Source organism: Pteropus vampyrus, unplaced genomic scaffold, assembly GCF_000151845.1.
Source record: "Pteropus vampyrus isolate Shadow unplaced genomic scaffold, Pvam_2.0 Scaffold11, whole genome shotgun sequence".
In the NCBI taxonomy this organism is placed as follows: Eukaryota; Metazoa; Chordata; class Mammalia; order Chiroptera; family Pteropodidae; genus Pteropus; species Pteropus vampyrus.
In genome coordinates this window covers 9,061,619-9,080,609 of record NW_011888792.1, presented here as the reverse complement: position 1 = coordinate 9,080,609, position 18,991 = coordinate 9,061,619, and the positions used below count along the sequence as shown (strand labels likewise).

Below are 18,991 nucleotides of genomic sequence, written 5' to 3'. Positions count from 1 at the left end.
AACACACACACACACACACACACACACACACACACACACACACACACACTTTGCAGACTACCTTACAACTAAGTTTCTCAGTGTGATTTAAGTATATTCAGTTAGATAGACTCTCCAGTGATCTGGAAGGCAGTAATGAAGTGGAAGCCACATTAGTGCTGTTCGTGCTAGACAGCACAACGGATATCTCTGTATCCAGTTACTGGCTTTGTTAGACGGAGAGGCTAATATAGATCTAGCAGGAATAGCGCTATAAACCAACTCCACTATTCAATCTTATTACTGTTACTTTAAAGGTCAATTATTTTCTTAATTAAAAAAATTATAAAAGAAAGTATTAATTTTCTTGATAAGATTCATTTAATATTAAATACTTCTTTACAGGAGCATATACGACCATTTTCTTGGCCAAAATTTTATTAATTCTTATCTTTTCCAAAATGTATATGCACCCACTTATAAAACAATGGCTTCTGGTTATATATTTATTTCATAGTTGGTAAATCTTCTAAGGGAAAAATTGAGGGATCAACTCTATTTTCCAAGTAGGAACATTAAGAAATTTCCACATGCTATCCTTACTATTTGATAAGAGAAAGACAGCTTTAAATCCAAAAAAGGAGTAAAAAACATCAGAATAAAATAGTCTTTTAAATAGCCTTATGAAAACTTACTTGTTGTCCTAATTTTCCTCATTTTACTGGAGACGAGTAAAACAGTTATCATGGATTTATTTGCAGACTGCTAGGGAACTTTTGTTCTAAACTATTTAATTTGTTCCCTTCTTCCCGAAAATTATCAATATTTGATCACTCTTTTTTAGCTTTAACTCTTTAAATCTTAAGAACATTTCAAAATCTACCCTCGATTTTATTTTTTTCAACCAATGAACTAATTCCTAAATCGGTGAGAAATTTCCTCAAAGATTTTAATTGCAAGCTTGAAGTTATTTTACTATTTATCCCTGATGACCTATTAGCTATTTCCTTTTTTAATAAAAAAAAATATGAAGATGAATAGTCCAACATGATAGACAAAAAGAATGTAAAAAATTCTGATGTAGGAGGAGGTCTCATCCCAATTTCACTTACAAAGATGCATTTATTTCTGCAGCATCTATTTAGAAACGAGATCACAGTTCATGAAAAATTTTTGATAAAACGGGAGATCATTTGTACTTTCAAAACAAACAAAAAAAAATACCTCATTTTTCCAAATTTGAAAATGAGATTATAGTTATAGAATTTCTCATTGGCTGACTAAAAGGGTAACACTAAGAACTCTGCAGTTTCCCATTGTATCGGTAAAACAAAAAACCCACAATAATAAATCTCCAAGCTATATCATTTTTATTACATTGGGATTAAAGAACAGGTAGGACTATAACACACAACATTGAAAATCCTGTTTTTTGTACTATAAATACAAAAATATTTTATAACATGATATATACTTAATCACCTAAATTTTTTAAATTGCTTAAATAGCAAGAAGCTGCATATAAATTACAGAACAAACAGATCAGAGAAAGCTTTCTAGGAGGCTTTCAAAGAAACAAAGAAGGTAGGGTTTACCTCTGATCTCTGCCAAGGAAGGAATGTGATAGTTCCACTGGCATTAGCAAAATCATCAACAAGGTAATTAATGCCATCAGATTCGATCTGTGAGATGGTGTAAAAAACCTGCACATAATCCAGAGCTCCTCTGGTTCGCTCCACCACACATGAAATGGTAGATCCCTCCTCTGCAATCTGAAATTGAATATAAATTATTTATAAGCATATTCTAATTGAAATCAGTGATAAAATTACAATGCTATCATGAAATCCTTTTACAAAACCTTAATTCTATAAATTTTGACCACTCTAAAGAGGCTTTACATTCCTCCAGATATATTTTTGACTACTAAACAATATTTATAACCATTCATTTTTCTCTAATTCTTTTACAGGGATAAATAAAGCAAAAAGAATGAAAAGTGACCAAGTAGTTGTTCAGTGGAAATCTCACTGTATCTGCTGGTGGACACCACCAGACCCAGCCAGAACTCGAACTTCTAATCCAGTGGAGCCTAAAGCATGGGAGCGGGAAACAAATTCTGGCAGTGAGCCAGTGAGAGTAATGGCGATAGAGCCAGTTTAAGTTTTATCTCTTGCTTCCTGAGCCCATATGGTCTAGTTATTGGGGACACAGAACCAGATATCAGCCACTGGATACACATACTGGATCCTGGAGGACAACACCCCAACCCTACGAGCTGGCACCTCAGCTAAGTCTTTATCAAGCTATTCCATTGTTGTACTAGGCCAGCTGTTATAGGTGATGTGATATATGGTAAGTGGAATCTGTGCCCATTGTTATACCTCCTTCACATAAAACAAATCCCTGTGGAGTACTGTGATGCAGGTTCTCCATAGATACAACAAGCATTCTTCAGTCTTCAGATGATGGTTTGGCAGAAGTACTAAGTAGATAAACTCATTAGCTAAAGTATTAATTCCAATAATAATGAGTTGCTCTCCCCTTCTGAAGTAAAAGGGCCTGATGGGGATCAATCTACCACTTAACTCATTGAAAAGTGCTTAGTCTTTGTTACTTGCTATTGACATCAGAAGCAACAGTTGCTAGATTAGTCTTGATAAGAGGAAGCTCATGTCCTCAGGCCCATACCTCGCCTCAGGCCCTGCCATCACTCTTTTAATGGCATTGTGGTGGTGGAGTAGAGTCTGCTGACAGCCAATCAATGCATCTTCCTAACTTCCTGGTTGTGGAGAGCCTTTTGGGAAATGCCCCTCATACGTAGTACCTACTCTCAGTGGTCTATTCACATTACACTTTCTTGTCTCTAGTCTTGATTCTCCCAAGACCCTGATCAATCTACTACATCATTAGTACTGCTCAGAGATATGGGTATCTTCATACTTCAGACCATTTCTCCCTTCACACAAGATGAATAGCTAAGTGGTCTGTTCATAACTCTGCCCTTGTCCTTCAGAGCTACTCCTGAATAAAGCAGTAGAGTGATGGTGGCCCACGTTCAGCAAGCACCAACAGATAAGCTGAGTCATGCATGACAGGCAACAGGCTTTGAAGGAGGCTTGATTTTTGCTCTTCCATCAGTTAGTAACAGGTTTTCTGTTAAAGGCCAAAGAGCTTAGTTTTAAATATGTCCAGTTTGAAATATCTATACAAGATATGTGCCAAGTATGCAACTGGAGAAATGAGTCTGGAATTTTAGAGAGGCCAAGATTAACATAAATTTGGGAGGCATCAATATATAAATGGTATTTAAGCCTATATACAAACGGCATGTAAATATAGAATTATATAAATGGTTTTTAAAGACTAGATGAGATGACAAGGGAAATAAGTATAGATGAAGAGAAGAGGATCAAATACAATCAGCTCTGCTCTAACACTGGTTTTGAAATTATAAAATTGTTCCAACACAACTGATACATCAGAGAGCATTTTTAACACAACATGGATTTCACATTTGCTTATTTGTGATTTCATCCACAAGAAACATGGTAAACAGGAGAAAACTGTACCCACTTGAAACAAGCCATGTAGAAATACATAAACACACACACTTCTCAAACATCTACCAACTACTTCAGCTCAAGACATGTGTTACCATCCACTCTTATCTGTATCTAATGTGACGATTTTCCTTTTGATTTCAGATAACCCTCCTTCTATCACTTCACAATAATTCAAAAGCTGTGATTCCTCTGATATCCACTTCTACAAGCAAACTTAAGGATTTTTTCAAGGTATATGACAGGTATATTGTAGTATTTAAGCACTGAACATTATTGTATAGGTCTTTTTTATTAGGTTCCTATCTCATTTTTTACATGTCACTGACCAAGTTTTTGAGTAGTGTTATTCTAACCCAAATTTCCCATAAATACTTTGCTTTTAATTATGTAATTTGGCATAATATGGGATTTTTAGAAACCTATTTATCACATTATGGCAGAACTGACTGTTTTTATAGGTGGGGCCCTCCAACTCTAAGAGGCTGAAGAATAAGAAGCTTAGAGACCTAGGTGCTCAATACAGCATCTCATTTAATTTCCACCTAGGCATCTATATCATCATTTTCATCATAGCCAATTGGTACACAAGCAAATGTGGGGGGAAAAGAGTATGGATTTAAGGTCAAATGGTCCTGAGTTTCTTCATTTTGAATAAGTTAAATTTAAAAAACATTAATCTCAACTTGTGGATATTTGACTTTCCTCTTTTTAGCAAGATGCATGGGTTAAATCGATCCAAATGTATACCCAAGAATCCATGATGTTTCCTTACAGCTTTTTACCAAGTCAGTAAGCATTACCATGCAGGACTTCTTCTGCATTACCATGCAGAAGCCTTTTGCTTAAAGGAATCATATGGGGAAAAGTTATATAACCACACTTTCATTTAGAAAAGTCTTCAACAAAATTTGTCACTCACCATTTTCAGTTTTACAAAGGAAAAAAAAGACTACATTTAATACAACTTGTGCCAATATGTGATATACATTAAAATTTCATAAAAAATTTAATGAATCAATAATTTATACAATAAACTCTGTGAAGTTCCATTTAGGGAAGAAACTTCAAATGTCGAGGGTCCATATAAAAACCAGGTAAAGATGCTTAGTAAAAATCCACGTTTCATACTTACTAATTTATGGAGAAATGACATAATGCCTGAGATTTGCTTTAATAATTACTTCAGCCAGAAAAGATCAAACAACATTGGCAAAAGGCTGATAAATTCTGAAGCTAAGTGATGAGTCACTGGGGTCTATTACTCTATTTTCTCTATTTTATGTATGTATGAAATTTTTCATTTTAAAATAGTTTAAAAATTCAGCTTTTTCTTTCCCATCCCATCCTCCTGCCAGAGATTGTTTCAGAAATGGGATCGTGAATAAGGAATGGTATCCAGAAATAGGAATATTTTTGACCAAGCCTGTTCAATTTAGGAAATATTGGACCAGAGGATGAAATTAATACCAGAAGATGATCAAAATGTACAGAATACATCATTAAAAGACCCTTTTTTTTTTTTTTACTATTAAGATATTCATCTAATTGACTTTAGAATCGTGATACAAGCAAATGTTTAGGCCAATATATGAAGGAGCATAACATCAAATAATAATCATCGAAACCATCATCACTACGCTTTTCACAAGAAATAGTAGCCACTACAGTTTTCTCTTTTGAGTCAGGAATTTGCTAAATCTTCAGGTCAACAGAAGAGTAATTACAAAGGTTAACAATGAGAAGAGTTCTTGAAATAGATATTCCAAGAAAAAAAGATGTATGGTTCTGAACCATAAATTGGCTTTCTCTATTAAAATAGAAGATTAAAGCTAAACACTTACACATCCAATTAATTTTTTATTTTGTTTCATGCTTGGGTAATGATCTGTGATATCAGATTATATCAATATCACTTATCTCTAAAGGAATCTATTCACATAACATATGGCAGGCACTTAAAACCAAACAGTCCAAGCTAAATAATATTCTCATTTTTACAAAAATACTCTCAAAATGTCTCTAAAATTATTCTTAGGCTGTGAGTTTATAAATATAAAACATATTCCAAGTATTAGTTATAAAAGTAAAATAATGAGAATAGCAAGTTCTATCAATTATTTTGAAAAGCAATATCATTACATAATTATGTGTTATATAAGATTGCAGGACATACAGAAACAGAGCTAAAACAAGGTAGAGAGAAAATAACTTAAAAAGTACATGGAATAACAAAATATGGGAAGACAACAAGAGAGTGTGGTTACTGGGCTATCGAGCCAATAAAAATCCGTCATCCTTTCTATATAGATCCTGTTTGGGATCCAAAGAACTATCTGGGGGCCCTATCGGGGCTCTAAACTACACACAGGTCTAGTCATTCCTTCAATTGCCATTTATTAAGAATCTCCTATTTTCTAGAGCATGGTGTTCCTTGTTAGGGAGGGCAAATCAGAAAATAATTACCTCTTTCAATATGCTAAGTAGTATGTCATATTCTACACATTTTCAATATTTATTTAACATGTGATTATGCTTCCATTTTAATCTTAATATTACTTTGTCATATAAATCTATAAAAAATGTAAAATCATAACATAACTCAGAAGTCTTTAAAGAATTTCTATTGCCTCCAGTATTTTCAAAGGGATAAGAAAAAAGTTAACTTTCCAATGTCACTGCAACACAATGTAGAATAATCTACAGAAGTGACAATGATTTTTATTTCTGAAAATGAAGCAAATAACCATAAAATTTAAACTCTGAAGACAAATTCTAGGCATAGACTGAACAAGCAGTTCTCAAATATTTTAGTTTCAGGACTCCAAAACACTCATAAAAATTAAGAACCCCAGGGAGTTTTTTGCTCATGTTGGTGAAATCTGCTGATACTTACCATTTTACAAATGAAAATTGAAAAAAAATTAAATATTGATATATTATCTCATTTTAAAACATCAGTAATAAATTCAATACATGCTAACGTAATCAACATATTTTGAGAAATAATATTTTGTAAACCAAAAAAAATTAGTAAAAAGGAAGCATTGTTTTATATTTTTACAAATCTTTAATTCCTAGCTTAATAAAGCTAGATTTTCATATTTCTTTTTACAATCAATTTCTGTGTTGCTATGTGTTATTTTGAAGTATATAAAGAATATCTAGCCTCATATAAATATATAACTGGAAAAGGAGGAGTGTTTTAATAGTCTTTTCAGATGGTTGTGGGTATTCTTCCTCAATACTATAACCAAAATTTGACAAGTGGTAGGTTTTTACAGTTGAGTTGCAATGTGGAATCATACTCTAATACATTAAACTCCATTGGTCTACTTTGTGTTTTGAATCCATCTTTGACCCATGTTCAATTATTTAGAAAATATTGGTTCACTTAGTTATACAGATCTTCCAAATGTTGACACAATTCATTATACAAAATAAAGAAATTGCACTTGCTAATATTATCAAGGTACTTGCTAATATCATTGATCTTATCTGAAAAATCTTTAAGTATTGGGAAATAGTCAAACTCACCTTGGCAGGTAAAAACGTTCTAAAATTCTAATTTTTGTGTGAAAGCTCAAATTTTTACCATTGTCAAGAAGTATCTACCATCAGTTATCTTCCTTCTAGTCACTGACTCACTTCATTCATTTCATGAAAATGTCAGATACCCAAGTCCAAATAACTAAAATTTGTCATTTTTTCAAGTAAAAATGGTGTTCCATGAAAAAAGCAGCTAATTCAGCTCACAACTCAATATCTGTATAAGCACTTTTTTTTCAAGGCAACTATCATGTTTTGTTATTGCAGCAAAAGTATTTTATTTATGCTTCTCATTTTGTGACATGGAATATTAAAAAGACAGGGATTCAAGGTTCAAGATTTTATCAAATTATTATTCTGTACTTCTTCGTCAAAGATATTCTTAAGTGAGATTTGCACCTTTTAAACTACAGGCATGTGGAGAAAAGACAATAACTGCTACAGTTTGGTGCCACCACCCTAATTCACACAAAGGCACTAGCAGCCAGCCATTTTGACAACCATTGTTTTTGTGTGTGACTGTCAAAATAAAAAAGACATCTTAGTATATTATAAAATTAGGGTTGAGCTTTGTAGAACGCCAGAACATCTCAAGAACCCCCAGAGGTCCTTGGGCTACACTTTGAGAACTTCGGTAATCAATAAATAATATTATTGATGATGATAAAAATATTTCATATTACTGGCTTCAAATGACACCAAGATGATAGTTAAGAGTTCGCTACTTCTATTCTTAACAGTTTCAGAAATGAAAATTTGGTATTATTCCTGACAATCAAATTCCAGTGTTTGATCTTTCAGACTCAACAACACTTTTGCTCTATTAACCATCTAAACTTTACTCTTTTTAATACACATATACTCTATTTCTCTCATGTGAGCCTAGAGAATAACCAATCATGTTTTCTTTTTCTTTCTAGCAGTTGTAATAATATAGGTGTCATGGCCTACTTAGGGAAGTTCTCTCTTCTGCAATCAAAAGCTTGACTGGCCCCATTCAAGTTCTGAGATTTTTGAGAACAGTCAAAGTTACATACCTAGGTGAAGCTAAACCATCACCAAAACAATTTAGCAATGGAACTTGGGAGACAAGCCAGCATTGAAAACTTACTATAATGGCCCAGAAAACGAGAGAAATACTCAAAAACTATTCCTCATTTTAGGCAGGTTTTTAAAATCTATGGGTTTTTTATTTTCAGTTTGGTTGTTCACGCAGTTTAACTAAATCTAAACATGTTTGAAATTTCAACTATGAGTTTTTTTATGTTGATATTAAAATACACTCATAACTTCAACAAAGATTTATTGAGTACCTACTATATTCCATTCTAGGTGCTAGAGATACAATAATGAACTGTAAGATCTTATTATACTTAGAGCTCTTTCATCTTTGTGGTAGAAAGGGGTAGCCAGTAAATAAATAAGTATAAATAACAAAGGTAATTTAAGAGTGGGATCAATGCTACAAAAAAATGTATAACTTGGTGAAGGAATGGAAAGTAATCAGTTGGAAGAAGGCGGGGATCACTTTAAGTAAGAAAGTCTTCACTGAGGAGATGCGTTTGGAGCTGAGACTTAAACAACTAATTTTGAAGATCTGGAATAAGAGTGCTCCAGATAGAAAGGCTAGGGTGTACTGATGCTCTGACATAAGAACTGAAACAAGGCAAGTCTGACTGAAACACACAAGAGAAGAAATACACAAGAAGTCCGAGTCATAGGCAGGTGCCAGGTTGTGAAAGGAACTGAAGGAAAGCTGGTTTTACATAGGAATATACTGGCCCTCACACTCTGATGGAAGCCACCTGTCTTTTTAAAAATACAGGTGATGATATTAAAGATATGAGGGAAAGACAACAGGTTAGAAGTCACAAAACATAGGTTTAAATTCTCATTCTTCCCATTGTATCTTAGGAGCAAATAAAAAAAAAAAAAAAGAGAGGAAAATATTTCTAATGTACTATTAACTGCCAAGCTTTGAACCAGGTATTTGATCCTGTCTCATTTAATTCAACATAGGTTATTTTCTCAGGTTCCTTAGTCTCTGTTGCTAACCTTATAAAAGGAGAGAATAATACTATTTTTGCAGTATGTTATGGACTGTCAGAAAGGTGTATAAAAAAATCTTAACATGTAAAGTTCTTTGATGACTGAATAGTTAACAGCACTATCATTATAAATAAACATTTATTTTTTAAGTTACAGATTTACATGACATTTGTCCCCCTACTCTAGGATATTTTATTGATAGTTTAGAAAAAGACAACTATTTAAAGATCTCTCAAAATTGTCACCGAACCATAAAGCTAAGCGGCGCAATAAGACATTCCACAGAGTCAGGCTCCCCAATCTGAACAACAATGAAGCCTACAACCCACATATATTTCCAAGCTCTAACCATTCATGTTTTTTCTTAACCATTTCACTTTGCATATATACCCTGTAAGAATTGACTTGCAAAGGGAAAGGCTCTCTTGTTCTTTGGCATCTTTTCATAGACACTGAGCTGTTGCTGTCACACAAGACACCTGTGAAGTAGTTTCATGAGATCTCACATTACTGAACAGGAAACCAAGATGATTACGAATCTTTGAAAACTTGGAAAGAACTGATAAGGATAGTAAAACAGCCTAATGAATTGAGCTGGCCAAGAAGGTTGATAAGAAAGGCATTTATACCCAACATGGAAGAATGTTGTAACTAACTACTTAAGTACTTTTCACATATGAGGAAAAAAAAAAAAACATATTTTAATAAAGTTTCAACTGCAATTATTCATAGAAGCTTTCAATATATATTATTTATTAATGTGGTATCCAAATAGTAGTTAAAAAGTAAATTACATGAAGAGTATAATTATACATTCTGTGAAGTGCATTAACTTTAAAGATAACTGCTAAAGTTTCATTTGCCAACTTATTACTTCTATCAGCTTATTAAGCTTTTGATTCATATTGTAAACTTATAAGAGCAAAGACCTTATAATTTACATTTGTAACCACTGGCTCTAGCATACTTCTGGGCTTAGAGTAGACAGATATTCAAGCAATCTTGCCAAATGAAAGAAATAAACCCACCTACAATGAATTTTCTAACTCCAAAATTCTCCACGGTCATTACTTACCTCTGGTATACAAGTTCCTGTGAAACCAAACAAGCCATTGGCATTGTCACTTTTTTGTACTATTAATCTTGCTGTAGTATTCTCTTCAGAAATACGAGCTCCTCCATAAACAGAGACTAGTTTAAGGATGAATAACTCTTCTCCTTCCTCTTCATTGTCATCTCTTGCAGAAATAATAAATGATTTGTTAATTTCTCCCTGTCTGAATTCCAGATATCCAGAAACCGGGTGTATGTCACTCTTTGCTGGCATAGCATGAAGTTCGTAAATTTCTTCAAGGGTCAATTTCTGCTCATAGAATCTCACGTCCTGCATCAGACCTGTAAATCTGTCATTGCCATTAATTCCTGCCCCGATTCTCAGTGTTCCAGGACCTGAAATTAGAGATGGGTTTAAATGCTGCAATACCTACAACTATCCTGTCCTAAATTATAAGTGTGATTCAGGAAGGACTGGAATAATTTTTTAAAAGGTTATTTCTGTTGTGATGAAAAATGAAGTCAGTATGGTAATCATTAGGATTTAACATATTTTGTACTAATGGATATTTTATACATGTGTATGTATGTGTGTATATGTATATATGTGGGCATGTATATATGCATTTATATTTGAACAGACATTTCTTTTAGGAAATATTAAAATTTCCTTTTACATCTAAGAATAGAATGATTCGAATCAGTCACAATTTTAAAACTTTGGTATTACTATTCTTTGAAAACCTCAAGGCTTCATCTGTTAGAATTTTATCTTGATTTAAATAAAGTCATAAAAATAAATAAACAAACAAAGTCGTGAGAATTCAGGAAAAAAAGTTTTGTGAATCAAATATAACTCTTTATCCAAAAAATTAATGCAATGAATTCTAAAGAAGTATTCTTTTTCTTCCCAGGAACAACATTATATATGAAGTTTTAGGGACTTTTTCATGGTGATAACAGCATGCAGCCCAATTATCAATAACAACTCTTTTTGGGAATTCACCAATTCTTATTTCTTCTTTACTTATTTCCTCTCCAGTAACTCGACTAAGATAGTTTTGTAAGATGAGAGCTTGGTGGTGATTTAGGGAAAATATACAAGTAATATTTCTTATCAATATCATCAACCAAGGCAGTTTTACAAGTCATTACCCAGACAGTGCTTTTGGGGTTGTTGCAAGTATCCTGCACTGTCCCATGCCTTCTCCAGTGGTTCTGAACTGACTACATAGCAATGAGAGTAAAATATCTACAATAGGCAAAAATATGGATGAACCTCATACACAAGAGTGAGCAAAAGAAGCCAGACACTCAAGTGTAAACACTGCTCAATTCTATTTACATAAATTAAAAAACAGGAAAAGCTAGTCTTACGCTCTTAGAAATGGCAATAGTAGGTGGGGATGTGAGTTAATGGCTGGAAAAGAGTCAAAAGGGGCTTCTGGAATGATGCTTCTTAATCTGGGGGCTGATTACATGTGTGCTGAAACATGAATTTAAAGTTTTAAAAAATTCATCTACCTGTACACTTATGTACACTTTTATATAGTTTATTATCTATAACATATACTATATTTCATTAATAACTTGAAAAATACATATACATTTTCAAATTACAAAAACAATATAAGTTCCTTGCAATAAGCTAAACAGAGAAAAGAAACACGAGGTCTCAGGTCCCCCAGGCTTTCCCATTCTCTTTCTACCACCATGCTATCGCCAAAGGAATCAATGTTAACAGATATGTATATAACACAATCAAAAGGTGAATTACTTAATGCCACACAGTGCTGTAAGCACAGGTGTTGGGGTTGAAATCTGTAGTGTGTGCATGTTTTTTCTTTTATCCATTTTTTTTTCCCCACTAGGAAAAAAAAAGACAACCAGATATCTAATGTAGGAAGTTCAAAACAAAAATATCCCATTAAGCTATAACCATATAAGTTCTGTTCTACTTTCTTACTAAATAAAAAAACAGAATCAAATCATAGGATAGAGGGGCTGGAAGGGAAGTGGTGATTATAGTGGAGATAACCAATACTGGTGTATAAACATGCAAATGTGTTTCTCCAGGAAACAGCATAGATCCAGCTTAAAAACAAAGATTATCTCTTCAAAGCACTCCACAGAATTCACCAGTTTACTCCTGATACTATTAACCCCTGTAACTGCTGACTTTTTTATTTCTCTTCCGATTCCTCTTTATACCTTATCCTCACCACCCTTCATCCCCAGCAAGACTGAGCTAGCAGTAGCTCCCCAGATACAATATGCTGTTTCGAATTTCTACACCTTTGTCCTTTTCTCTAGCTAAAAGATCATGCCCCACCCCTCCTACTACAAGAGGAATAAATGTTCCTCCGTAATTTTTTCCTTCCTTCCTACAGTGTACTGAAGTGATCTGTTTTCACGTCTCTTGCCCAGAGCATATTCCAGATACCTCAAGGGCAAAGACTTTACCTGACACTCTTCTGCTACGCACAGCACAGAATTTATGGTCTTGGTAGGCACACAGTTTTATTTAAAGAAATTAAACCGAAACACAGGCAGATTTTTAAATATCTGTTGGCTTTTTTAAGAAACCAAATTTTTTTAAATTCCAAATGTAGTGTCTTGGGTGTAAAGATAACACTCACCATCAGCAATAGCTTCTCCTTTCAGACTCTTAATTCCTCTGGGCACTGCATTTCCATCAAGGTAGAATTCAATTATACCATCATCCAAGATAATCAAAAAATGGAGCCAAATATTTTCTTCTAAATATTTCATGATTGTTGTCTTGGCAATATATGTAGCATTGGAACCCAAAGTTTTATAATGAAGGGAAAGAGTCACATGAGATTCGTTTGTTTGAATTTTTACCCCATAGTAGATGCTTCCATTACCATCATCCTTTGCTATAACAAATCCATTTGTATTGGCATTGGGCATTACCCAAGCTGAAAATGTAAAGTTGGCAATTGAGTTGTTCCTAGAGGGATGGTATTTCGGATTAACAGTTCCAAATGCATCCTCTAGCCCAGTGAAGTACAAAGCATCTGTTCCACTATGGTGACGTCGCATGTGCGGTTGCAAAAACACAGTGCTGGGGAAAATTCCAACCAGCAAAAAATCTATCATTGGAGGCAAACCAGCAGTGAACTCACTGGACAGTATTTCCCAGCCAACACGTACACTACCAAAGACACCCTGCTGCCTCAGCACAGTAAAGTTGGTGATATAAGACATGTCATCTTCTGAGAGAACATCTTCTGCCACCTCTCTCTCTAAGCACTCTGGATCCAAGATAAAAACTCCAAAGGGATCATCATTGAATGGAATCATTACTGTCACCTGGAGGTTGGTTCCTGCTAGTTGGCCCCCAGGGCCTGGGGACCCACCTATAATAAGAAAATTTATAATGAATGAGAAACCAGAATTTGAAGTACTTTCTAGTTTAAGGTGAAAACTAAAGGAATTTGTTTAGCAAACTTCTGGTTAAATAATTTACCCATTCATCAGTGAACAGCAGTGTCAGCATATGGTTTATACCACATTTTCAAAGGTATTCCGGCTCGGCATAATTTTATTAATAACCAGTCAAGCCTGAAAAGAGGATATTAACTAGAGAGGTTGAATTCCTGTGCTTAAAACTAAAAGTGATGGGACAATTGATTGTTTAAATTATGGCACAAAGACCAAGCTTTAAGTTCCTAACTTCTATTAATGTTTTGTTGGAGATACTATATTGGGGTGGGAAAAAAATCTATTTACAAGTTTGAAGAGGGATACAAGTCTCCATCCATAAAATTTAACTGAGCTAGGACCACAAAATGAATGTTAAAAAGAACACTTCTATTAAAAAGGATATTCTGACATTTAAAGTCAGACAATCAAGATTTACTTACTTCTTCACTTGTATTTTCTCTACAGCTCTATTTAAATATAAAATATTAAATTTTAGTGGTAAAAAATAAAAGAAAACACAGCACCTGAAATATTAACAAGCTTTAAAATATAAAACTCATTGAATTCAGGAATTTTATCTGGAAAAGCATGGAGAATTATTGGTTTGGCTCCTTCTCCATCCATAAAGTTAACAGTCCCTGAAGTTTCATAGAATTCTTGTCCAGGTTGCAAAGCAGAATCATTCTGAAACAACTGCCAAGCCACAGAAACACTGCCAAAGTGTCCTCGGTGCCTCAAAATCCTACATAATAAATTAAAGAAAATTAATTTTTATGAAAAATTTATTAGTAGTGAATCTAAATCTAATGAGAGCTTTCTGTGTCATATCAAAAAACGTACTTTTTCTATTTGCCGTCTTTAATATAAACCAGCCAGCCAATCCTTACTGAGCAACCATGAAGAAAGGATAGAATGAAGTAGAACTTTAAATAAATATCAAGAGAAGCAGTCTTAAAAGTCATAGTCTTTAAAATCCAAAGTGAAAGTTAAGCTCTAAGCCCAACTGAAAAAATTTAGGTGAGCATTGGCAAATGTTCTTCAAAAGCAAAAGACAGGTTAAGGTTAGTTTAAGAGAGGAGTTCCAGAAGACCTTGAATATTGAAGACACTCAGTCCTGACAAAGGATGGAAGTTAGGGTAAGGAAGGTGAGGAGAATAAGTCCTGCTTATCAGCTAAAGTGTTGTTCGTTTGTTTTTTTTTAACAAAGGGTAACCGAATAAAAAAAGTTTACAATTCATATTACTGACTATGAAATTATTCAATCTTAACCAATTTTTTCATTTTGAAAGAAATTTTTGCATAAAATTTTTATTTTATTTTATCCAATTTGAAATTTTTTAAATCTAAACATGCTTACCAAAATGCATTAGTCTTTCCTTCTTCTACTGCTTTGTCTATGGGCTCCAAAGAAAAAATACCATTTGGGTCATCATTAGCGTCAATTATCACTGTCGCTATTCCATGTTGATATACTACTGTATCACCTAAATTAAAAACGGAAAAGTCAAAATAACAAAAAGTAGTTAACTTCCTGTTAAATTAGTATTTTTAAATTAAGAAACAGTTTATAATTAAGTGCACATTTCAGCAAGAATTTCCTCAGTGGCGGTCATCAAGAGAGATGCCTAAATAAATTTAATGTGACTTGTCTTTGAGGAAATGTTTAATTACAAATTACAAAAGAATTATTTTATTGAAAAACATACTACTTTTCTTCACAACAGGAATATCGCTTCAATAGTTTAATTAGAGATAAACAATATAGCTTTACCTAATTTCAACTTTTTGAGGTAGATTCTTTCATTTCATAAAAAAATAAGGAAAGGATTATCCCCATAACATAACAATATTCCTGTCCATATTTATTAGAATCACTGGCTTAAGTGTTCTTCTTTTAAGTTTACATCTCTTACTTTGGGCAACAGAGTTTGATCTGGTCATAAACAGAACAAAGCCATCTTTATGGTGTTGAACTTGATTCCTCTCTACTCCAATTCCTTCCACAGCATGTTTGCACCATTACTGCCAATTCATTAGGTCTCTTCTCATCACTTCCCTGAGGTCGACAGCGCTTCCTCTTTGCTGCAGCTGTTCCATATGTAAGTAAAAGTCCTTCCCATCTTTACTCACCTAACTCTTATCAAGTCTCAGGACCCAGTTCAAGAAACAACTCTTCCAGGAATTCTTCCTTGAATTCCCAAGTTAAGTGCATCTCCACTGTGCCTCTACAGCACTTCACACTTTGTCAATGTATCATAACAAATATCACATTATATTAGTGCACACACAAACATATATATACACACACAAATTTCACTATACATTCCTTGGACAAATGCTTCTTAATCAATTCTATGCTCTGGCAGAGTAGATGCTGAGTAATTGGTACAAAGAAGTTATTTGTAAATGTTAGTTACACTGATACGAATAAAGTTTTCAAAATTAGATGAGGGCAACACCTAAAACTAAAATTATAGAAACAGAAATTATATGTAGAGCAAACTTGCACATAAAAAAAAATTTATGTAAATATACAATTGTATTCAATCTTATTTGATAATTAGCCAATGGAAAGAGGGGGGAAATACATAAAAATAGGAAGTAAATCACTATATAGAAAATTTGACAACATAAAGTAATAAAATATTATGTCATAAGATCTAACAAAAACAAATAAAAATAATAAAACCAAATTCTGGCAGGGCTCTACTATCATGTGCATTTGTCATACAACATGTCACAGGTGATGCTAAAAACTCATTCAGTTCTTCTTCAGGGAGAACTGGAAATATTTAACAAGGGCTCTAAGGATGGCCAAATCCTTTGATCCAATAACTCAATTTTGAGGCATATACTGTGAACAATAACTATAAGGCATAGACAGCCAGTGCCAGCACTAGATCATGTTAGAGATGCTGCCCCTCCATCTCCCCCATCATGGATCCCTCAGGCCCTAGATGTTTTGACACCATAAGAAAGGAGAGAAAAGAAGGAGAGAAAGAACTAAGAAATGGCATAAAAAACACAAATTCTAGAGATTTTTGTTATTTAAGTCTTCATAGCTAAAGTCATTAGAAAAATGGAAAAATACTAAAGACAAATGCAGTGGTAGTATATATACACACATACCTCAGGCCAGGTGTCCAGTCACAGATTATGTATGCTTGCTCACTCATTCTCTCTCTTATTCTCTCTTAATATCAAAAACATATTTCCCCAATGATACATCTTGAAAAATAAACTCACTTCACCTCTCCTGGCAGTCATTTTCCATTCTCTTTACAAGAGGTTCATCATGTTTTTATCACTATTGTAATCACAGCGACATTTTGTTCTTGACAACAGTTTAATCTCACTGACATTTTGACACCAAAAATGTTAGGGACATAATAATTTTCACTAAAATTACATCAAATTCATAAATGGAATCAAGAACTTATTTATAGGGTAAGCTCTATTAAGACATTATTTCTTCATCAACTTTCTACATACCTCACAGCAAAACTGTTTTGCACTTTTACTTAACTATTTATTTTTATCTATAGCAATTTTTCATTTAAATTTTAGGATAATGATTGAAATCATCAAAATGTTTTTGGTCTAATAAGACCTGACTAATTTATGATTTTTGCAACTGTAAAATTTCTTTTGTGGCCATTATTCTGCAAGCTCAAATTTTTCCTTACCAGAGACTAGTTTCTACTTTTTACTTTTTTGATGTCCTTAGTTAAGTCATGTGAAAAATGAGAAAGAGAGAAAGGGGAATAAGAGAAGAGACAAATGGAGAGAGACAAAGAAGATGAAAGAGAAACACAGCACAAATAAAAATTAAGTGCTCTCTTTCTTTTCCTCCTCTTCTCTGAATATTTCAGTCCAAAAGGCACAGGTAGAGCGCAAGGAGGTCATTGACATTGGGGTGGAGGTTGGGCACCACAGTGACCAGCACAAGGGCTAGAGCTCATGCAAGGTGAGGAGGGCATCTCCACGGGAGAAAAGCTTGCTATTGTGTGGCAGGGTTTAAGTGGAGTGGGAAGGCATCTGCATGGTGGAAGGGGCTTGACTTGAAGCAGGAGAGAATCCTCGTGGGGTAAGAAAGGTAATCTCATTGTGGGAGGAGGGTAAAAGAAGCAATGGGAAAGTGGTTACATACAGGGAGAATTGATCAAATAACTAAATATAAAGAAAGATAATGGGAGCTGTATTTCTCACTATCAGAAAAGGGAGGGACAGATATGGAAGGGGAAAAAACTAGAATAAACATTGATATTGAACAGAAATGGAGATATTGGTATGAACTAATGGTTTTTAATATAAACAGTTGGATATAAAACTAGAGATGTAAAAGTTTGTGTGTATGTATACATAAAAACATACATACATACATACATACATACATACATATATTCCCTGTATCTGTACACTAACAGAGCCTAGGAGGATTATAACAATAACAATAAGCACACCTAGTACCCAGATCCTGGTTTCTAAATAACATTCTTCACTAAAAGGAACCAGAGCTTCTTGGAGAAATGGTTGATTTCAGGGTTGTGACAGGAAAAGTATAAGATGAGTTTAGAACATCTTGCTTTGTCAGAAAATAAGAAAATGTTCAAATAATAATTGGGACATGTCAAAACAAAGAAGTCATCCCTAACAGGCTACTACTGGCCAAATCTGGGATAATTTGGCCATCAAAACAAATACTGACTGCAAAATAAATCTTATTGCATTAGATAGAAATCATGGGGGGTAGGGGGGAGAAGAAATCATGAGTCCATAGTGATAAATATATCAATGAAAAAATTGAAAGTTTGATGAGCAACAAGATATTTACATAGTTTTAAAATATCTTTCCCATAAAATATTTACTAATTCCAAGGGGAAAAAAAGTATAGTATAGAAGGCTTGGCTGTCACCACCTAAAGTGAACATCACAGTAGGGACAAAACAAAATCATGTGGCAACTGAAGGGCTATGATAAGTGCAGAATTACCTTTTATGAAATTCCTACCTACCAAGGATGAAAAACCTGAATCTAATAATGAGGAAACATTAAACAAACCCCAAATAAGGGTCATTCTACTAAATAACTAGCCTATGATCTTCTATATGACAAAGATCATGAAAATCAAGGAAAAACTGAGGAATCAGTCCAGATTGAAGAGATTAAAGAGACATGGCAATTAAATGTAATGCATGATTTAAGGAAGGTTCATTTTGCTAGGAAGGATAACTGGGCCAACTGGAGAAATTTGAATGGGATCTGAGGCAATGATTATATTAGGTTAACTTCCTGATTTTAATGGTTATGCTGTGGTTATATAAGAGAATGTCCTTATTTGTAGGAA

The 18,991-nt window shown here is 33.8% G+C and overlaps 1 protein-coding gene across 1 annotated transcript in view; it reads right to left on the bottom strand.

Annotated features, from left to right (window-relative positions):
• ADGRV1 (adhesion G protein-coupled receptor V1) overlaps window positions 1-18,991 on the bottom strand; it is a 494,515-nt gene that overhangs the window by 410,908 nt on the left and 64,616 nt on the right. Inside the window, exons 20-24 of the mRNA XM_023522723.1 lie at window positions 15,001-15,127; window positions 14,168-14,385; window positions 12,833-13,576; window positions 10,216-10,589; window positions 1,575-1,751 (exon numbers count right to left, since the gene is read on the bottom strand). Coding sequence (XP_023378491.1) covers window positions 1,575-1,751; window positions 10,216-10,589; window positions 12,833-13,576; window positions 14,168-14,385; window positions 15,001-15,127 — 1,640 coding nt within the window. The remainder of the gene's footprint in view (window positions 1-1,574; window positions 1,752-10,215; window positions 10,590-12,832; window positions 13,577-14,167; window positions 14,386-15,000; window positions 15,128-18,991) is intronic.